The sequence below is a fragment of the Mytilus edulis genome, chromosome 2, assembly GCF_963676685.1.
Source record: "Mytilus edulis chromosome 2, xbMytEdul2.2, whole genome shotgun sequence".
In the NCBI taxonomy this organism is placed as follows: domain Eukaryota; kingdom Metazoa; phylum Mollusca; class Bivalvia; order Mytilida; family Mytilidae; genus Mytilus; species Mytilus edulis.
In genome coordinates this window covers 3,794,311-3,817,740 of record NC_092345.1, presented here as the reverse complement: position 1 = coordinate 3,817,740, position 23,430 = coordinate 3,794,311, and the positions used below count along the sequence as shown (strand labels likewise).

At 32.4% G+C, this 23,430-nt stretch overlaps 2 protein-coding genes across 2 annotated transcripts; both read right to left on the bottom strand.

Moving 5' to 3' along the window:
• Nucleotides 1-696: 696 nt before the first annotated feature.
• On the bottom strand, nt 697-5,681 carry LOC139510091 (uncharacterized). Its single transcript, XM_071296340.1, has 3 exons — nt 5,323-5,681; nt 4,168-4,311; nt 697-1,264 (listed from the first exon to the last, which is right to left on the bottom strand). Exons 1-3 carry the CDS (start codon nt 5,654-5,656, stop codon nt 1,017-1,019), a joined length of 726 nt encoding a protein of 241 aa, XP_071152441.1. The 5' UTR covers nt 5,657-5,681; the 3' UTR covers nt 697-1,016.
• An 8,392-nt stretch (nt 5,682-14,073) lies between these two features.
• On the bottom strand, nt 14,074-20,436 carry LOC139510410 (uncharacterized). Its single transcript, XM_071296992.1, has 4 exons — nt 20,363-20,436; nt 18,609-18,791; nt 17,978-18,104; nt 14,074-16,439 (listed from the first exon to the last, which is right to left on the bottom strand). The coding sequence occupies exons 1-4, from the start codon at nt 20,434-20,436 to the stop codon at nt 15,225-15,227; spliced, it is 1,599 nt and encodes a 532-aa protein (XP_071153093.1). The 3' UTR covers nt 14,074-15,224.
• Between the last annotated feature and the right edge of the window lie 2,994 nt (nt 20,437-23,430).

Sequence of the window (23,430 nt, the reverse complement as noted above, 5' to 3'; positions counted from 1 at the left end):
GAATATTCCTTAAAATGAGGGACTGTCCCTCAGACAAGGGGTCATTTTACTATTGTCGAAAAAAATCTTAGATTTTTAAACTTAACAGGAGAAAAAATTCATCATATTTGGAACCACTTTTCTAGATAAGGGGTCCACTTATTTTTAATAATTAGGAAGATATACATCATATATTAAAGTCCAAGAAAATTACAAAATTCTTGAACATGTTTTGACCATATAATACCAAATAGATGTATTTTTCTTCTGGAATAGGGTCTCCAAATAATTTAAATATGTACCCTTTTGTACTAAAAAGTGGTTTTTACAAAACAATATACTGTATATCACTTGAAATGTACATGTAACCTCATAAAAAAGAGTTATTACATTGAGGGGTTACTCATCATTTTAGGGGTTGTTCGCAGCCTAATTATGACTCTGATGGAGAATTGTCGCGTTGTCACTCATATCTCATCTTATTTATATGCAAAGTGCCAAACCGACAAATAACTAAAATGAGATCATCAAAACGACAGAGACACAGCTAACCATCATATAACACAAAACACTAAAATGTACACGCATTAACAAACAGCTTGAATCTATAAAAAAAGAAACTAGAGGTGAAATTTAAAGCAATTGAAATAATTATTACATTATTTCTTGGTGAACGAGAAAAAAGACCACTTCATATGAAAGTACATCATTTTGTACATGTGGTAAATCAAGTTTTATACCATTTTATTTTGATAAATATTGAAATTATAATAGCTCGCCTTTACTTTTCAAGCTTCGCCTGAAATATTTCCAAATTGGTTTTTTTTATAACAATTTTCCAATTGCTCGCTCGTCCCAATTTTTGGATTTGAAAAAATACTTTGAAACATAGATAACGGTTTTTTTTTTATTAAATAAATGAGGTCCTGTAAAATTGCAATACGATCTTTCTCCCCTAAAAAGGGATCGTTTTGACAATCTGCTAAATATTTTTGAATTATAGATAACCTGTTTAAATTTATTCATTTCTTCGTTTATTAAAACTTTCCAAGTGTATCTTCATTCGTTGCTGCTCGTCTGTGCCTTCCTCTTCGTTCATAGCCTCCCGTATATAACATACATATGAGAACAGTTCCAATGATTGTGTACAATATGGCTGCAATACACGTCATCCCAAAAGAAAAACTCAGATGATGATAGATATCAAAGCGGTGTAAGCGGAACATATCTGAATTATTGTAGATTCCAGAACCAAACACAGCCACAGATATCACAAGAAATCCTCCTGAAAATATTATTATATCCTTAAACTATATTATCTTAACAAATATCTACATGCTGTGTCATTGAATCTCAATTGCATGATTGAACGTCATTTTTGTGCCTTTTCACCACTTCGTATGTGACGTCATTTTTATGATTTTTTTGCGTTGAGACCTGGACTAAGTCAGGTGTGTCTATTTTTCTGTGTTGGTCTTTGTATTATGTATTCGGGTTTTGTTTTCTGTAATTATTTAATACTTCAGTTTCATTATGTATATCTTTTATATTCATTTGATAAAATTTACTGTTTGCAATAGCATAAATTGTTCTAAATAATGAGGATGTTCTTATCCCAAGCAGAAAAACATAGCACTATTTGACACAACTTTTTTCAACTTTTGATCTTCAGTGCTGTACAACTTCGTACTTTTTTTCACTTTCGATCTTTTATATCTGGGCGTCACTGGTGAGTCTTGTGTGGACGAGGCGCGTTTTTGGCGTATTGAGGGATTTTTAACCTGATGCCTTTTGTTATCTATTAATCATGTGTTGCTTTGTCTAATACGTTCTCCTATTTATTTGTATTGTAGTCCTGTAATATTATGTTGTCATTTCAATGTTATGTTTAACATTGCCATTAAAGTGCGAGGTTTGGCATGCCACAAAACCAGGTTCAACCCCCCATTTTTGTCTTTAAAAATGTCCTGTACCAAGTCAGGAAAATGGCCATTGTTATATCATAGTTAGTTTCTGTGTGTGTAACATTTTAACGGTGTGTTTCCGTTGTGTCGTTTGTTTTCTCTTATATTTGAGTGTGAATTCGCATTACTAAAAGACGTGTCACGGTACTTTTCTATCCCAAATTCATGTATTTGGTTTTGATGTTATATTTGTTATTCTCATCGGATTTTGTCTAATGCTTAGTCCGTTTCTGTGTGTGTTACATTTTAATGTTGTGTCGTTGTTCTCCTCTTATATTTAATGCGTTTACCTCAGTTTTAGTTTGTTACCCCAATTTAGCTTTTTGGCCATAGATTTACGAGTTTTGAACAGCGGTATACTACTGTTGCCTTTATTTATCCCTGTCCCCTTCTATGGTTTTACTAGGAAATCGTATATCATTCTGTATTTACTTTTTGTTAGGTCTGAGGACACAGTTATCGTCTACAGATTTTAATTGTCTACAAACAGAGTCCTTAGTGAGGACAGTGTATAACTTCACACTATTTTCTTACATTATCCAATTTTATTTTATTTTAATATTTAATAAAATTGAGAATGGAAATGGGGAATGTGTCAAAGTGACAACAACCCGACCACATAGCAGACAACAGCCGAATGCCACCAATGGGTCTTCAAATGCAGCGAGAAACTCCTGCACCCGGAAGTGTCCTTCAGCTGGCCCCTAAACAAATATGTTTTCTAGTTCAGTGATAATGGACGTAATGCATGGAATAGTAAGTGTAGGTGAAATTACATGTATAAACAATTTGAAGTATTTTTTACATGTAGGTATAAAGTAGTGATCTGGTCAAGTTTGAAAAGGGACAGTTTACTATGTTTAGATCTGAATCTTTCAAACTGTATTATCAACACCCTTTACTTAAAATTGTCATTATTTTGAGTGACAGCCTATATATAGACCTCTCTATAATCTGATACATTTATTTTGTTTGATAGAGCACGTGCGATTTATTTTTTAATTTGCGTTTTCTGTCATAAATACATGCACTACGGTTTAACTGTTTTCTCGGACCAGTGTTTGCTGACTGTCTGGGTTTTTTTTAAAGGCATTCTGTCGGGTTGTTCAATATAGTTTTTATAAGAATTCTTCAAATGCTTTATAAATTAATAATATACCATTATTGTAATCCTAATTTAATGTTATTACTTTTTACCTCATTTATTTTTTTTCATTACCCTTGATGGTTCATGATTACGAAAATAGAAAATAAAACACACGATTTCAAGGATATTCACGTGCTCAAAACATCGCATTTCAAATATGTAAATTAATTCGCCGTCAATCAAAATTCCCCTTTTGAATTTAGCCCTTTTTAATTGTGTAATTGTGTCAAGGTGATATTGCCACTACAATTACGTTATTAGACAAAATGCACGTGTAGAAATGCAAATATGGAGGTACAATGTAAGAAAATGACAAACCTGCTATAGATTGATCTCTAATAATAATACTGTTCGGTCATCAGTGGACGGGAGAAATTTTTCATTTCCTTTTCTTGTCACATCACATGAAAAACTCAAAACTTGGTTACTTAAAAAAGCCAAAATGAGGTATGCAATGTGTAAGACAAACAGGACGGAATTTTTTTAAGACGAACACAGGCATATTTATACCACTTCCGAAAATCAATGAAATTTAAAGTATAATTTACCAACGTTTAAGTAACACGTCAATCACAATATTACATTTATAAGATACATACCACTCGAAACGGTCCATAAACAACACGGACAATTGCATAAACAATTTGAAGATTTCCGAAAAGTTATCGAACTGTCTTGGATTAACCAACTGCAGACAATATATCCTCTAGATCTAAATACTATATGATGGAACAAGGGAACATACATAAAACGTATTCTTTTGATATCAAGAATTTAGTTGATAAAGGACAACGTAATAATAGTTCTCATGGCAAACGTATCAATTGAAACCAACGAAATAAACATCGGAAATTATACACTTATCGATCTCCTATCTATATTAAAAACAATTGAAGGCATCAATTATGATTATAAAAACTGGGTCAAATACCAATTTGTAAATAACATGGTTGTATCTTATGAAAAAAAACATTGTATTCTAAGTTTATGATTGAAGAGTTCAAATCAAGAAATAAGTTCGTTTCAACCACAGCATAGTGACGTTTCTTACATTTTGTTAATTTTAAAAATACATACCAGTTACAAAGCATCCAATTACAGTTCGACCTAGACAATGATTGTTTCCTGTTCCTTTACATATAAACCAGAGCAACATAATTGTCACCAAAACACCACTTATAAATCCAATAGCAGCAAATACTCGTGTTGCTATCCAGTAACCTACAAATGACAAAATAAAAATGTAATTTTCTGTTTGATCATGTAACTGGTTTTTGACAACGCTTGTTTGCTATGTTTGATACTAGTAGACAAATTGGTAAAGGGTGCTGATATGAACCCAGTGTAATGTTGACTTTAAAAAGTAATTATTCAAGGTTTCTCACTTTTGAATAAAGGTAATACTGTCATATTTGTTTAAAAAGTGGAGGTAGAATTATCAGAAATATATTTAAAAGATTTAAAAAAAAAAAAAAAAAAAAAAAGTTAAAGAAATAACGTTTGTCAATTTAATTCTGTTTTTTTTAACAATTAGGTTCTGAATTTGGCTTTTGAAGGTGTCTTATAGTTTAATTTTTAAAGATATTTGATCATTTTTTTATTCTATTCAAAAATTCTACGTTCTTCTATATCAATCAAGTTATGTGGTGGATCGGATCCTCGGACACAGGTTTTGAAAAGATTCTAAGATTATTGCTGTAAAATTTGGTTCCTATTTGCCTCGTAATTTGAGCGAAGCAGGTTTTTTTTTTAAGTTAATGTATGAGGGATCGCAAGTGTTGACAATAGCAAATACAACACTTGTATAAATATGGCCACAAATGAAGTTCAGTGTAAGGGACAAGAAAATCAAAACCTGGGAAACAGGTGTGGTACTAAAAATTATGAATATTTAACACTATAACAAATAAAGAGCGAGATAACTAAATATCATTTAAATTGCAACCGGAATATAGTTTTGAGAGCCAAATTGGGTGTATATAGACAGGTAGAGCAGTTAGACAATATACAAAGATCTGATTACACTGTAAATGTACAGAACATGCAATGATTCGTGTTATTTTCATAGGAGACATTCGCATATTAACTGTGCATATATTACCTGTATGGAATCATTAATATTATCTACATCAAACATATCTTTGATAGGACCCGTGTGTGAGTTGCATGCAATTTCCATTTCTGATTTCTTAACTTTAAACAGAGTAAATGCAAATATTCTGTTAACCTTACCAATAATCTTCTTTACTTTTTCGTATGAATCTTTCTCCCATTGATACTGGTACTCTTTCTCGGATCCAAACTTAAATATTAATCCTAAATCAATACAACCATTACCACCGAAGCACCATTGCCATAGCCCAAGGTAATGATTTGTTTCAAGCAAATCGATTTGTAGTTTGCTTGGTTGGATATAAACCTTAGCGGCAAAATCATCAGGTATACTGACAGTCAGCCAGAAAGGGGTGGCCATTCCAAGAACAAGCGATAATGTTGCAGCAAATGTTAAAACGAAAAGGCATTTGTTTAAAAATGTCAGCTTTTTCCAACTTTCAACATACGCCATGATATAGCACTGAATTGATGAAGTGAAGTGTAATCGGAATCTCATTGACAAATTATTTTTTCATTGGACATATTGAGCTTGAAATTTGACCATCGACATTGTTTAGAATAAAGTAGATAAGTGACATTCAATCAAACATTTAACGATTCCGGATGTGGGATAGATTGCAATCTGTAAGGCATATTATTTCCTTATCCTTCCTCATTGGCATACAAAAAAAAATACACAAAAGAAATTTGAAAGCATAGGTTTTTTACAGAAGCATCTGAAATATTAATCACTGAATAACGGGTAGCATGTACTTTCAATTGACTTTTTAAAGGCTGTTGAAAAGGAAATATACTTCAGTTTTACATGCACTTTTTTTGGCTCACTGTGATGGGTGTTATTTTATTTACAATTTTTTTCATATTTGCAGAAGAATTTACTTTTATTATGTTTGATGTTTTGTTATTTAGGAATAAAGATCTATTTTCATATGAATTTTCAACTGCTTTGTAACTTTCCATATTTGTACAAGTTTTTTTGTTGTTTTTGTTTTTGTTTTGGGGATCAAAGATCAAGTGTTGATGTGTTCTTTCCTTGCCAATGGAACAACTCTCCACAAGATACCAAACGACGTGCATGGAGAAGAAGCGTCTAACTACAGTCTTGGTCTATTCTTTTGCCGAGGTGTTACAGGAATTAATTGAACAGAAAAAGAAAGAAACGTGATCTTCTGTTAAATTCATACGCACCATTTCCCTGAATGAATCCTGCATTATTTGTTTGAGAGATCATCGTTAGACAATATTAAAAAGTAAAATCACAAAAATACTGAACTCCTGACTTGGTACAGACATTTTCAAATTTTCAAACCAAACTTGCTAAACAAATTGTACGCGCTACTATAAAGAAATACGGTTATTTGACTATAATTGATTTGAACGCTCACTCAGACAAACTTATATTACTTAGAACAAATATATTGATTGGAGAGAACTGAAATAATACTTAAACAGGTAAGCAAGTGATGAGACATGTTAGTTTACTTTCCTTGTTGGTTTCTGTTAAGAATGAGCAAAGACTATCAATGATAAAACGACGAATAACGAACAATTTAAGATCCTACTGGAATGCATATACAGTGAAACCTGGCTAAACCGAATCCTGCATAAACCGAAAACCTGTATAAACCAAACATGTTCTTGAACACCGCTATATCAATTTGTATGCATGATCATGCATTGCAGACCTGATAACACCGAACATCAGCCTACACCGAACAAAATGTAAAGTCCCGAAGAGGTTCGGTTTAAACAGGTTTCACTGAACAGCATTTTACACTGAGGTGTCACATTATCTCCGCTATATATAAAAGAAGATGTTTGAGTACAAAACGGTTATTCGTAAAATCACTTCACGTATAAAGCGAAAGACTTATTTTAAGGTCTCGTTCAAATCTCATTCCTTCAGAAATAATGATTGTGCTTGCTCACTTCAAATGACGAACAAATAATTCCTATTCCAAAACATAAGTACGAGGCTGTCTTACAAATACAAAACGAAGATTAACCGAAAGCGAAAGTGTTACTGAATGATACTCCATCCCGAGACATCGACATCACATTCAGTGTTATCACGATAAATCGCTACATTATGATATACCTATACAGTCGAGATATAAAGACAAAGCCTTGCAAAAGAGGGGCGAAAGATAACAGTGGGACAGTCAAATGCATAGATCGAAAATTAACTGACAACGCCATAGCTAAAAAAGAAAAAGACAAACAGACAAATTATAGTACACTAGACACAACATAGAAATCTAAAGACTAAGTAACAAGAACCCTACCAAAAACTGAGGGGTTATTTCAGGTGCTCCGGAAGGGTAAGAGGGTAAGCATATCCTGTTCCACATCAGTGGCCTCATTGTAACTTTTAATTCTTGCAAAAACATTCATCTATTAAGTGAGACAAACACTTTCATTATTTTAATAAATTATGATTTTTAAAAATTAATATTATATCAAAAGTATTGCTAAAAGTACTTAATTATACTCAGTGTCTTAACTGAAAACCACAAGCTATGCCAAACAAGTAAAAATTATTATGAATAGCCAGATTTTTTCTGTGATGTTCATTCTCAGTTCATCATGACTAATGCATAGTTATATTTCCGGTTTACATCAAAAAGATTAGGCAACCAGAACTTGGTACACAATTCCTTCAAGTTCCAGATAAATTCAAGACGTGGAGACATATGTTATTGGAAATTCTCTACCCGTAACTGCCCTGTCACTATCAACACACACAACACCATACCAACCAAAGTGGATGCTAACCACAATCATCACTCAGACAGAATGCAACTCAGAGAAGACGATGTACTAGAACGTATGTAATCTCATTGTAAAGATGAACTCACTGAAAATCCAACTATTTATGAAGAAGAATTGGTAAAACTACGTGACCGGGAATGGAACGATGACACACACCAACTAGTTGAACACACACCAAGTCCACCAACCTTCTACTCATGCAAAGAATGTAGGAATAGCCAGAATAAAGTTAAATTGACAATGATGTGTGGACAAAACAAACAGACACAATAGGTAAAATATTATTATAAATTTATATATATATGTGTTTGAACAATCAAATATGTAACTAAGAAACACATATTAAAGGGCATAAAGACAAAGCACAAAAGCAAAAATGAAAGACAAAATTATTTTTTTTCCAAAGCACAAAAACACAATGACGGGATGTACAAGTACCGAGCCACGTCAAATGCCTATCACAAAAAAAATACACTATAAATTAAAAATAATATACAAAAAGACAAATACAAGAATACTAAAACATGTTAGTAAGATGATCTGGAATTCGTCACAACTCGGCCGATTCCGTACCTCATCTGAGGAAAGCAGCGGAGTCACCCGAGGATTGCCGAAAAACTGTTTTGCTGTTAAACATATGAACGAAATAAAGATTTCAGACAATTGTCCCAGGACTGTTCAACCGCATCAAAATCATTCTGTTCACAGTGGGATAAAAAAAAAATGGAACCTCTTTTTTAGACAAAGGACAAATCATTCTCCTAGATCCGGATATAGCGCCCCCTGTGAATCGAATGATGTAATCTTGGAAAAAGCAAGTCCACTACGTATCGTCACATTCAACATAAAAGGCTTCAATTCTAACAAAAATTACTTTAATGAACTTCTAGATATACACGACATCATACTTTTGCAAGAACATTGGCTTTTTAATTACGAAAAAGAACATCTGAAACAACATCATACAGACTTTCTCACCTTCTCAAGACATGTTGACGATGATGAACCAAAATCACCAATAGGTCGTCCAAGGAGATATGGCGGTATCGCAATCTTATACAGAAAATCCATGTCTTCAATGTTTTCTCAACTTCCCGACGGTAACAATAGAGTTCAAGCTATTGAAATAGCTACAACTGGAAATCCTACTTGCCTTATTAATGTATATCTTCCTTCTAGAGGTACTGATAGTGGACATGATGCTTATAGAGCAGCCTTAGACACTCTTAAAGAAATTATCCTCAAGTACCAAGATACACACTCAATCATGATAGCAGGGGACTTTAACGCCTCATTTATTAGACATTACAAGGACCCCCAAGATGAACTCTTCAAACAATTTTGTAAAGAGAATGGATTAGAACTTCCAGCAAAATACCCTACTGATCACACATATTTTCAAGGAACATCTAGATCACAGATTGACTACATATTGATAAAAGTTAATGAGAACAATATGCGTTTAAAAGAACTAATTCAGGTTAAAATTCTACGTGAAGGTCACAACACCTCTGAGCATTATCCTGTGTCTGCCGATCTATGTATAGAACTAAGGGCTAGTCAGAAACAGCAAAAAGAAGTTATCCGTACAAAAATTAACTGGGAAAAAGTTAATAAGGATAACTATGCTCTTAAAGTTCAGGAAGTACTAAAAGATAGAAAATACCTTAACATTAGAACACCATATGGAATTGACCAAGCTACAAATCAATTACTTACTGGATTAAATAACGCTTTGGATACATGCTACCCTAGAAGAAAATCAAAATTTAATAGAAGAAAAAAGATAAGTTGGTCACCAAAACTTGCCAATGCCGTCAGTAAATCCAAAAAAGCATTCTTCCTCTGGAAAAAAGCAGGATCTCCCCCATCAAAAGATAACATCTATACCATACACAGACTTGACTCTAAACGGTTAGTAAGATCAATACAAAGACAACAAAGTGCTGACAAAAGAAATCAGCTACATGAAGAAATTATGAATGCATCTGATAGAGACAATGAACTATTCTTTAGGTTAATAAAAACCCAAAGATCATCTTCCTCCCAATTCACCCATACTCTACAAACTCCAGATAAAGAAGCTTCTACGCCGGACGATATAAATGAACTCTTTAAAGAACATTTTGCAAATTTAGCTAAAACAAAAGAGAATCCGTTTTTCGATAAAGAACATGACAACCTGGTCAAATTAAATGCAGAAACAATTGTTAAATTATGCGAAAATGATGACATAACTGTTCAACCGGTTACCTCTTCAGAAATTTCAAAACTAATTTCACAATTAAAGAAGCGAAATCTGGAGATGTAGACGGTCTAACTTCAGAACATCTTATATACGGAGGTATAGCTCTAATTGACTACTTGACAACCCTGATCAATAACATATTCTACACAAAACATGTACCTGCTGCTATAAAAAGGGGACTTTTAACTCCAGTTCATAAAAAAGACAAGGATCCAACAAACCCATCGAATTATAGAGGAATAACTGTCATATCTATCATATGCAAAGTTTTAGAACTCTGTTTACGAGTTAGAATTGAAGGTACCTTAAATAAGCAACAAAATAGACTACAGAAAGGTTTCACAAAAGGCGCTTCCTCAATAAACATTGCCCTTTTAATCACTGAAGCTATAAATGAAGCAAAGGATAATAATGAAAAATTAATTTTAATCACTCTGGATGCAGAAAAAGCCTTTGATGTGGTAGATCACATACATCTTTTCTGGAAACTTTATCACCAAGGAATTGCAGGCCCTTCCTGGTTACTGATCAGAGAGTTGTATAAAAATACTTCAACCCAAGTAAAATCTCAAGGATGTATCTCGCAAGCTTTCACAAACGAGCAAGGAGTAAAGCAGGGAGGTATTTTATCTGCCAACTTCTATAAATCATACAATAAGAATATCCTAGATACACTTGAAGCGACAAATATTGGATTTAAGATCGGAACCAATTACTTAGGTTGTCCAACATGTGCAGACGATATTATGCTATGTGCAACTTCTGAACAGGATGCTTCAACTCAACTCCGTATAATTGAAAGCTGTACAAAGAATGATAGAGTTAAAATCAATATAGTAAAAAGACCGAAATTTTATTGATCAACAAAAAAAGCAAAGAATTAAACCTTGAACTTTTCAACGAGAAAATTATTGAAAAACAAACCATAAAACATCTGGGTATTGAAAGACAAGACCGAAATACCCCTAATGTAGTCAACAGAATATCCACTGCTAGAGCTACCATGTATTCTCTCATGGGAGCAGGCTTGCATGGAATAAATAGAGTAAATCCGTTGATATCATATAAACTGTGGAGAACATTTGTTATACCAAGAATGCTGTACGGTTTTGAAATTTTGAATTTTACCAAGACTGATATTTTGAGATTAGAGAATTTCCAGAAAAAGACATTTAAACATCTGCTATCTCTACCACAAAGAACTGCAGATGCTGCAATATATATTTTGCTTGGAGCAGAAGCCATCGAACAACTCATCCACAAGGCAATGATTTCTCTATTCCTTAGAATTTCAAAAGATACAAATTCCATTGAATACAAAATAGGAATCAGACAATTAGCAACAAAAGATGAGAACTCCAACAGCTGGTATATCAAAGTGGATCATATTCTCAAGTCATATGGATTACCCTCTGCGCATGAGATAGTCTTAAGTCTGAGATGGATACCCATAGATCTATCCTTTCTATTTCTATTTAGATTTCAATATGGAAATTTCCGCACCCAGAGGCGTCCCTCAGCTGGACACCAAACAAAAGGAAAAGATAACCTTAGCTGTATTTGGCACAACTTTTTGGAATTTTGGATCCTCAATGCTCTTCAACTTCGTACTTGTTTGGCTTTATAAATATTTTGATATGAGCGTCACTGATGAGTCTTATGTAGACAAAACGCGCGTCTGGCTTACTAAATTATAATCCTGGTACCTTTGATAACTACTTGACCTCATTTTAATTGTTAAGTGGTTTAAGTTAATTTTTGAGTTTTGGTCAATTTATCTAATATTATGTACAATAGGTTAACTATGTAAAGCTTTATATTTATGACTATCAATCATTTCAATTTTGAGTAAAAGTCATTTGCCCTTATGTAATTTAAGACAAGTTTCAAATATCTATGTAAAAGAAAGATGTGTATTTTTGGTTCATTTATATTTCTTTTCATTTCAGGTACAGGAGAATTTGAAAATTACAGAACACTATTTGAAAATGCTATAAGCGAAAACAGAATACTTATAGATAGACTGCAACAGCTTCACTTTGAAAATAATGTTATGAAAAATAAACCCCCTTATATAAGGGCTACAAGTCTATCTTTGGAGAAGACTGAAGAGACAACAAAATTTTACACTGGATTGCCGTCTTATTCATGTTTTATGTGGTTGGTGAACTTTGTAACGTGTATTATACCTTCTTCTAATATTTTGAGCTCTGCAGATATACTTCTTTTGGTTTTAATGAAATTACGTTTAAATTCCCCCCATACTGATATTTCGTTTCGTTTTGGAGTTTCCCTTAGTTTGGTTACCAATTTAATTGACAGTGTCATCCCTCAATTAGCGCACAAATTAAAGTGGTTGATTCATTGGCCAAATAAAGATGACATTTTACGCTCTCGACCAGACTGCTTTAAGGAGGCCTTTCCAAGATGTGTTTCAGTTATAGATTGCACAGAAGTTTATATAGAGACTCCATCAAATTTTACTGCTAGATCATGTACTTACAGTAACTATAAGCACCACAATACAATTAAATTTTTAGTCAGTATTGTTCCGTGTGGTAGTATTTCTTTTGTTTCACGTGCATTTGGGGGGCGGACTTCAGATGAGATAATTTCACTTAAATCAGGATATCTTGACTTTATAAACCATGGAGATGTCGTACTAGCAGACCGTGGTTTTCTTATTAGAGATGAATTGGCATCAAGGGGGGCGGAATTAATCATACCATCGTTTGTTAAGGGGAAAGACCAGCTTAGTGCCTTTGAAGTGGAAAGAAGCCGAAATATAGCTCATGTACGAATTCATGTAGAAAGAGAAATGGAGCGACTGAAAAATTTCCGTATTTTGTCTGGAAAGATGTCAATGAATATGGTGCCACATTCTGACAGTATTATGACAATTTGCTCTGCTATTATAAATATGCACCCTAATATTGTTCAATAACTGATTACCATATTTTTCTTTAAGGGTGTACTTAGGTGAAATTGAATAAATAAGGATATTTAAAATTGTACTAAATGCTGGAAGAGTATTAGTAAAGGATCAAAATTAGCTAAAGATATTGTTAGGTCATGCAGCTCCTTTTCGAGATATTTGATTTATAAAATATGGCGGGAAAAGGCTAACTCAGACTTTTATTTTTATATTTTAACTTAATATATTTTCATTGGTATTATTTGTGTCTCGATTTAAAAGAAAGAAACTCAAAAATCTGCTTAAACTTTGGCAAATAGCCCTTAAGCTAATTGGTATAAATAAAGGATAAATTGGTGTTATTGGGTGAAATATTTCACCTTTTATCATATGGAAAAAGAATCCAAACATCTGACACAAATTCCAAAACTTCACCTAAGTACATCCTTATTTAAAGGTAAGGCCATTGAATATTAAATCTTTTTAAGTGACAGATGAAATTGGAAAATTTAAAATTCAGCTTTAAAAACAATATTTTGGAATCTTTCAGCTTTTGTTGAAACAAATTCATTATGGTTACAAAACATAATTTGCAGAACAGGATGCAACCCTCTGGCGCACTGTGAAAAGTCGTAAGGTTGTAAGTCACTGGCGTAGATGGAATAAGCTCGTAAACTTGACCTGCTGCAAATTAAATCTTGCTTGTCTAATGTGTATTGTTATAAATTATTATTCATCTGTCATTTGATAAGGTACATCATATATGTTTTATGTTTATTTCATGTTTAAAATAATATTTTCCCAAACCTCAAGTCATTCATGGTTTATTGACTTGGTTGGAATTTATATGGTATATTTGGGGTAGAAATTAATTGAGCTGAAGCAGTCATATTCTGTCAGCAATTACTAGATAGCTTAATAATAACTAAAAGTATTTTTTAAATTCAAGAAATCTTTATTTTTATGAGAATTTTATGCAATTTTTAACCCAAAATATCTCAACAGAGAACAGAAATAAATATTGATTTATTTCCAAATGTATTATTTACATAGTCCATCATAAAATTCAATATCTTTTTGGCCTGAAATATCATCAATAATGAAATAAGAAAATATTTCCATAAATCTTTGAATTTTGTTAATATCTTTGCTTTTTTTTTACATGTACCTTAAATATCAATCTTAAATGTATAAATTCCCTAAATATGTGATTTTTGAGGATTTTTTGCCTTTTTAACAATAAAAATGCAGAATTAGTGATATATTGAATTTTGAAATTTGTTTTCAAATAGAAGACATGCAGATGGTAAATAAATCAATGATGAAAATATTTTTTTGGGACAGGTCCATCTTTGGTACTTAGTGAACCTACAGTAGTCCATTCTTTTGAAAATAAAATGTAAATTTTATTCATTTTTAATGGGTAAATGAAACAAAGAATCCTCAACTGCAATTGTTTTAAAAAAATGTATTCAGCTATTAAAGGCATACGATACAGTTTTGAACCTGTATTTATAATGATGATATTTTGCTATATAGGCTATTTTGTACCTGATTAAATCAAATATGTAATAAAAAATATACCTTCATGTGCTACTTTCTGAGTAAAATGAGAGCAAAATTTTGTATATTTGCTCAAAATTCAGATTTGTGTCCGTATTTTATTTTTCAAATGAAAGACATAACTTTTTTGTTTTAAAAGACACAAATTATTTTGTTAAATGATCTTTAATTTTTAAGTATCATTAAAAAATAAAAAAGCGCTATTTCCAGTTTTAAAATATTTTGGTCACATAATCTCCTTGCAAAATGAAAAAAATTGCTGTTTTAAAAAATTGGGGTCCATGCACTCGTTTTCAAATTAAATCAGTTTGAATGATAAAAATCAGTCGAAAAATGCATTTTTTCCCAATATGTCATAGTTTGACATCACGAAAAATAACATGTTATGTTAGCAATGTCATTACCTCCCCTGTAACTGTATCGTATGCCCTTAAGGGGTACACCAAGAATTGTCCATGCTTTAAGAAGAGGTTTTGTTATAAATATATTGTAAAAATGTTTGCTGCTCACTACTTCTACAATTTATTTTTTACATTTTGGACAAAGCCACTTTCCCCTTGGTTTCCTTACAATATTAACACATTGATAATGGTACCATCCAATATCACACGAGTCTCCATCACAGAAAATCATCTTGCCATATTCTGGTTCTTCACACAAGCAATATTTCTCTTTTGTGACATCATTGACTGAAGTGTTTGCTACTTTATAATCATGTAACAATTTCCTTGTAAGTATCTCTGGGATTAATAGCTCTTTAACAAAGTAAGTGCACTTACTTATTAAAGTATTACAAAACTCAGGATCCCTGCAAATTCTAACGATAGCAAGCAAAAGAACATCATTTGGACTTGTCATAACAACAAAATCACAATATTCAGTGTCATAGACAAACATTTGAAACTGAACCTGAGTGTAATATTTGTGACTATTTTTCAAGTGTAATTGTGTGTCCAAACAAAAGGTAGGGTCTTCTTTGGCCGCATCCATTGAAGATTTGTCTTTATGCTTGTGAGGACATTTTATCTCCAGGGTTCCTTGTCCACAACAACTACATGAAATAACACCATCAGCTGAAGCACCAAGAAAATAATTTTGTTCAGATATCTTCAATCCAGATAATTTACATTGAAAATTTGAATGGTTTTTCTCCATATATTGGATGTAGGTATCTCTGGTTATTGCTTCTTTTTCCAGTCCCCATTTGATGGCCTCTTTCTTACTTAGATCATATGAGTTGTATCCTGAAATTCTCATAATCAATTTATTTGGATTTGTAGTTGGTCTTAATGTTAAAACCTCATGAGCTTTTGAAGCTGTAATTCTACCTTTTCTATGTTCAAACCATAGGGGACTTATGTTTTGTGCTTCAGTAATTTTGAAAAGATTGGCAGATTGAGAAATTGAGCAATGATAGTTCCTAAAAAGTTGATCTGATTTGTCGATTAATTCCTGTAAAGTAAGTTCTTTGTTAGTGACATCATAAAAACTTGTAAGAGGTCTAGGTAATTTGTCTTCTTTTGTGTGTTTCACCTTGACTGATGTTTCTACCGTTACTTCTTCATTCATCGGGGGAATTAGAGAAAAGAATGCAGCATTAGGACACACCTTAGAAAGAGATTCTAACACAGCTTTGTCTGGTAATGGATCTTTGCTTGATGGTATAACACATTCCAATTTCTTTTTTCTGTTACTGTTCATAAGGTGCTGTATGTCCATAATTGAGCTGACATCAACCTGAAAAACACAAGGATTACATTTTTTAGCTGACCAGGTCAAAGGCCAAGCAAATTTCAGATGGACTTTACCAAAATCTCTATAAATAATGAGCAAAATATAAACAAATTTTTGAGTTATCTTTCCCTTGTACAATATTTTGTAGACTGTTTATGCTCAATTGTATAGTAAAGACAGTAGTTATTACAGTAATCTGTTTTTGTATGCTTTATAGATTCTGAATACAAATAATTGAAGGAAACAAGTCTTGTATTTCAATTTAACTGAGGCTGCAAACTGTATTCAGAATTATCAGAGTTATCTCTCTTTGCATACTTATTTTGCACATGTATTATTGTCTTATTTATTTAGCATTTGAGTAATTTGCAAGTATTTGTGAATAATTTATGTTTTTTATATATATTGTTTTATGTTTGGAATGAGTCATTGGCTTAATAAGCTCATGATGAGGTTGAAGTGACATGACTTATAAGGACAAATCAAGACTCTGTACAAGTATCAGCCATGTAACAGGATTGAAGCAATGTAATTGAAAATACAAAATACCATATAAAAGAAATTGTATCTGTTCTTAAAAATCAAGATTACACTAAATTTGATTATTTGAAACTTGATATAATGTTAAGTTATTACTAGACAAAAATAGCATGTAATGTTTATACATTATTTAAATGAATCAAAGTCTGTACAAAGAAATGTATTATTGCCATGAGGAGATGATTGACTGTCAATTTATCTTTAGACATTACTACTTGAATAAATCTGATTAAGGAATGTATCTAAAATAAAGTCTATGTATGTTATTTTAAGTTGTTTGGGCGGTATTTCAATGGGTTATTATATTTTCAAATTCATTGAAAATGTGAATTGAGGAAAATATTTTTTTTTTTCCCTCAGATTTCAAAAATTAAAAATTAAAATTCTTCAAATATTATTTTTTTGCACAACAGCATAGTATATTACACAAAAGCAAAATTTGGAATATGAATTCTATTCCTATAAGTAATTCTTAGTTCTTTGGCTTCAGTTTTTTTTCAACTTATTACATGTATGTGTAAAATATTTAATTTCAATCCAAATTTAGACCTGTATCAAGTGCAAATATTTTGTCCATTTTTCCCCCAAATGTTACCCCCTGTGGTTGTATCAAGCTGCACTCAGGGAAGCAATTTATTAATTATTAAGATTTTCATTGTTAAAAGAACAGGTTGAAGATTCATTGAAATCTTTGAGTGAGAGAAGTGGAAATATTGTTGGTACAAAATAATGAACAGTGATGTTGAACATTACCAATTTAATAATATTTGGATATTGTGGACAATTTTTAATAATGACCATCAGAAAATAGTGTGTTCATGTATATTTATTTACTGAAAACTGAAAAAAACAAGGTCCAACCTTAACCAATCAGTACATGTATCATCTATTATGTCATGCATGTACATTAATTGCCTTTCCACCACAGTATTGGTTCTTTAGTGTAAGCCATGGCCAATATTCCTAAAAGAAGAAGTCCAATCCTATATTATAAATTATACCTGTTTTCTAAAAACTTTGTTCCATTTACATTCCTCACTAGTAACTGATTTTTGTGTCACACCATATCTAACTCCTAACTCTATTTTAAATAGTACTGCAGCAATGTGACTGCACATTTCTCCCAATCTGAATTAAAGTAATAAAGCATTTCTAGTATTTGCCACAGTATTAAGTATACAGCAATCATCAGTCAATAGATATTGTACTACATGTATCAAATATATTTAGATGTGGTATGATTGCCAATGTGAAAGCTATTAATCATAGTTCAAATACATGCATATTCAAGGTAAGGGAGAAGACTCGGGTACTTATTAAAATTTATAAACCTGCTGCATTTGTTTGCACAGGTACGGTTCTTAGTTTTTCTCTTTTGTTATATATATATCAGACTGTTCTCTTTCCAGTTTAAATGATTTAACACTAGTAATGTTTTGGACCCTTATTTAGCATAATAGCTTGCTGTTCTGAGTTGGCCAAAGTTCCGTGTCGGTTGCAGTCCTTACTTTGACTTAATGGTTTTCTTTTTCAAAATTATGACTTTTTGATGGATGGTTGTCTCATTTGCACTCAATTATTTCATTATTCAGGACGATAATAAAATGAAATGTATACCCAAAATAACCATACCCTGCTAGACATGTACAATGTGCACAATATATGTCTGCTGTATCTTTAGCTAAGCAGACCCAAGGTTGGTGTGGTTTGTCCCGAATTTTCATCGACCCTATGACATCAGCTTTCAAAAAACAGAAAGGACTTCCATTCACATCGTAAATCTGTATCTGGTCTACATGACCACTTTCAACATACCTAATGAAGTACAATAAGAAAAAACATACTTCTGAGAAATAGTTTAAAAATATAATAAGATTACAGTAGAAAAGTGCCAGACAAAATATATAGTTTTGTAAGCTTAAACTGAACTGTTTTCTTTTCCAAAATGTACTTTGGATAGCTAGGCATGAATAACTTTCTTTATCATATATATATACATGTATTTAATTAAATGAAAATATTTTTTAATTCAATTTTCACAACTTTGGATGGATATTCCTGGTGGAGGCACAAGACAGTTTCCTCCATTTGCACCAGCAGAAATGTTACGTGTACTCATATTTATGATCAATAAATTTGACTGAATAATGAATTAAGGAAAAAGTTCCTGTAAATGATGTCATCATTCAGATATCATGTAATATCTAACTTTTTTCTTCTAAAAAATAATGGACATTAAGTTTTTCAAAGATAACTAACATTATCAAACACTAAATTTGAAGAAATTTTCAATAAATTTAACATGTAAAAAACAGAACAATTTCATGCATTTGATTTTATATAGTATGGGTACAAGTAACATAGTGAATGTAAGCCTTGGGTGGGAATCGAACCCACGTACCAGGAACAACAATCCAAACTTTTTTAAATTAAAGACTGCATCTGATTAGCTCAACTTTTAAAAAAATGGCTTGTATTTATGCATGCCATGAGAAATGTCTAATTTTAGGTAATTAATTTAGTTTGTTGAAAAGATCCCAGTCATATTAATAATTGAAATAGGATAATAATATACATACCATGTTGTGAACAGGATCAAAATTTGGGTGGACAGAGTTCTGGTTATCCTTAAGGTCATAAACTCAACAACTAATGACAGAAATTTCTTTTCCAGTTCAGAACAATAGACATGTTATTTATTTTTCTGAATAATAAGACAAATTGATTAAAACCTTGATATTGTAACTCATCTTTTATTGAAGCAATCGGTCATCTTAAATCTACTGCATTTCAATTTTTATACTTAACATTTGACCTAGGACTAAGTTTAGCTGGAAAAATAACGAAGTTTGAAAAAAGTAGGCGAACAAATGTCAGTGTTCTAATCTGCTTAATAGGAGGGTGGCCCAACCTTCTGCCGCCAAAAGCATTGATATCCTCTTAAATCATGTTAATGGGACTATTACATTGATTGATTGATTGTTGGTTTATTAACATCCAGTGGCAAATGTTTCATGCATATTCAGGACGAGAACAAGTTCACAATAAATACAATAGGTAGGCTGATACGATAGATGCCATCTGGGATGATGGTCAGGGAAATTTAGACTGCCACTTGAAAATGAGGGTATCTTTGATAGGGCCAGAAATTTTGCCTTGCAATAGGCCACCTACGGACCCCTCAAGAGTTGTTGCAAGGGTTTTAAACGTGCAAAGTGCATGGCACTCTCTTTACACGAGGCATCAGATTTAACATCCCTCTTCTAAGCAGACGCGACTGCGAATTTGATACATCCAACACAGCCAAACGGATGACCTACTTCGGCAAGCATTTTACTGCGGGTTCGGGAGAAGACCAAGTGACCATATTTCTATACCCCTCTCACCCTTGGGGGTTGGGACCAGGGTTCTCGCTAAGGATTTCTGACGGCGAGTCAAGGGACTCGTCTTTTTTGGCCATGATGAGTACAACAGCAAAAAGAAAATGTTTTAATGCAATTTAATTTAACTGTACGAGCTACAATGTAGTACAACTTTCTACCATTTCACACCAGAATCATGTTTTAAAAGCTTAAATAGGCCTTACCAACAGTGAAAGGTTAAACAATGTCTGAATGTGTATTAAAATTCATACTGAAAATAAATAATTTAAATTTTTAAGAAATTAAACCAACATGAGAACAACTATCTAATGTGGAAGTGGACACTTTTATACAATGTATTTTATGCTCAAAAAATAGTTTTAGTGTACATATAAACATTTTAAGTAGCTAGTTTTAAGCTAAATCTACACAGATGATGCCAGACTAACTACATTTAATTTGTTAGTCTGGAAAGTTGAATGTAATGAAAAGTTTTATATTTCCACCACTGATTATTTATTCTATTCAGGGATTAAATACCCATAAATGCGAGTGAGAATCTTTCCCAATTTGTTCAACTGGTGTCCTTTTCAAATTAAATGGTTGTTCTTTCTATTACAGACTAGGGGAATAGCTCTGGTAGCATGGATGGAGACGATAACATACGGACACATAAAAAGACACAGCTTTCATTTTCTACATTTTAATCAGACAAAGATGACGTCACAAACATAAATACAAAATACTGATAAAAGGGGAACAACTCTCTCTCACATACAGAAACATAATCTGACCATACATACTGATATATAACATCCCGCCCCCAAAACAAAAATTTACTAAATTTTTACAATGGTCAATATGTTTATGTGTTATAAAAAAATACAGTATATAATAATTTCCAAAATTGAAAGTTTACATGAATAAAGTTAATCTCTCAACACTCTAGTAACCATTTTAAAACAAACGTATCAACGCTGCAAACCGAAAGTCTGGCATCTCGGACTCCTCCCTCGGATGACCTTATGCACGCATTACTTCCACACAACAATTACAGTGATACACATATCAATGGCATTTCCTACTAGACAAACATATATCATTATAAATAGCTGAATACAAATTTGATAGTATCATCAGAGACCTTACACTCTTAAATTTAATAAGGTTTTATTTATGATAAATATCACACCGCTAAATGATAAACACATTCACATTAGCTTAATTTCAAAGTAAACAAATAACGTAGATCACAAAATTAGCATGAAAAGTATCTGGATTCATAAAATCAACATAGTTAAAAATAAAATGTTCTCGTACAGAATAAAAATCATCAGGGTTTCTTTAAAATATGTCTTCTTGGAACTCTTCAAAACTATGGCGATACAGTTATCACCAAAATACGGTAAATATAACAGTTAATATAGGTTACGGCGGAATGAAACACAACAGCAATACAGTCAACATTACGCAATACACATCAGGCACACGTGTAGTTCAACGGGTTAATCTGGGTCAACAAATGTTATGTAAAATGGCTCTTCCATGTGATGAAATCGGAACTTGAGTATGCATGGCGATACAGTTATCACCGATACAAATTGAATAATGTCAAATGAAAATAGCATATAATAAATGTATAAACAGGATCCAAACGAATGTTACAGAAATAAAATGCATGATCATAATGCATTGAGATAAATCTCACGTGCTTCAGGTTTAAAACGGGATACAGGTAGTTGACATTCATCACAAATCACAAAGACAGTACGTATACAAGACGAGACATGGTCTGTTCTTCTTTCCAAAAAATAAATTTAAATGTTGGTATCATAATAAAAGTTCATGTAGAAATCTTTAAAAACAACGAAAAGTGTTCAGCATCATGGCGGCATGGCAGATCCATCAGGAACAGTCGGTCAATTTTATATGTAAAAATATTCAAAATCCAATGAAAAAAATAATCCAAAATATGTATAAATCATTATTCACGATCGTTTAGGTCACTCCACCATATTACAGACTAGGGGAATAGCTCTGGTAGCATGGATGGAGACGATAACATACGGACACATAAAAAGACACAGCTTTCATTTTCTACATTTTAATCAGACAAAGATGACGTCACAAACATAAATACAAAATACTGATAAAAGGGGAACAACTCTCTCTCACATACAGAAACATAATCTGACCATACATACTGATATATAACATTTCATTCTATGTCGAAACGCGGAAAAAATGAGTGACTCTACCTATAAGCTTCTAAGCTTTTATAAGCTTTCATTGCACTTTTGTTAAACATTGATGGTGTTTCGATTAAGTAGAGGTAAACTTGACCGAAGTCAAGTTCAGGCCAAATACTGGGGTCGTTCACCCATTCAGATTTAGTGATAGCATAAGGATCAGGAAGCCTATCGAGTCCTTTATTGTATGCCAATTTCTCCTGGTATCGTGTCCTAGCCTCGGCCGGTAACCCATAGGCATACGGGGATAACTTTTCTTTCTTCTGCATTGTTTATGCGTTCCCGCCCATGACAACAACAATAACAAGTATGGCGGATTTTGACGGCCAGTCATTGCGCAAGCGCGAAAAAGGGGGAGGGTCTAAAACGCGGAAGTAGAAAACGCGGAAGTGAAAAATGGGTGTATTATAACTAATATCTCTGGAACCGCTTAAGCTAAATCGATAAATAAAAGTGATTCTGAAAGCTATTATAATAGTCTATAAGATTAAATTAAAAAAATATTTATTTGAATATACTTTTTTACCGAAAAGTTGACCGGAAGTCTTTCTTAGTGCGACTCTGGCAACACATTTTTGAACATTAAAACTTAAATTCACGAAAAAGCATATAACCCGGTCAAAGTCTGTAAATTGATTCTTAAAGATATTTAAATGACAATTAATATGATATAAAGAAAAAAATAAATATATTACTATAAAAGGGCAAAAAGTTGACCGGAAGTCACCCTTGTATATAAATGATGAAGTCAAATTTTCAACTTTGAACTAAAATTCCCAAAAAAATAAAAATCCCGGTCAAAGTCTGTAAATTGATTCTTAAAGACATTTAAATGACAAATAA

Bases quoted from the DNA above. Each gene is read 5' to 3' on its own strand.
- LOC139510410 (XM_071296992.1), bottom strand. From the start codon at position 20,436: ATGGCCAAAAAAGACGAGTCCCTTGACTCGCCGTCAGAAATCCTTAGC. The intron at 18,792-20,362 runs GTGAGAGGGGTA...GTACTTCATTAG, and splicing joins CCTGGTCCCAACCCCCAAGG to GTATGTTGAAAGTGGTCATG. The intron at 18,105-18,608 runs GTATGGTTATTT...ACTTTAATTCAG, and splicing joins CATTGTACATGTCTAGCAGG to ATTGGGAGAAATGTGCAGTC.
- LOC139510091 (XM_071296340.1), bottom strand. From the start codon at position 5,656: ATGGCGTATGTTGAAAGTTGGAAAAAGCTGACATTTTTAAACAAATGC. The intron at 4,312-5,322 runs GTAAGGTTAACA...TGTCATTTGTAG, and splicing joins AAAAGTAAAGAAGATTATTG to GTTACTGGATAGCAACACGA. The intron at 1,265-4,167 runs GTATGTATTTTT...TAATATTTTCAG, and splicing joins AATTGGATGCTTTGTAACTG to GAGGATTTCTTGTGATATCT.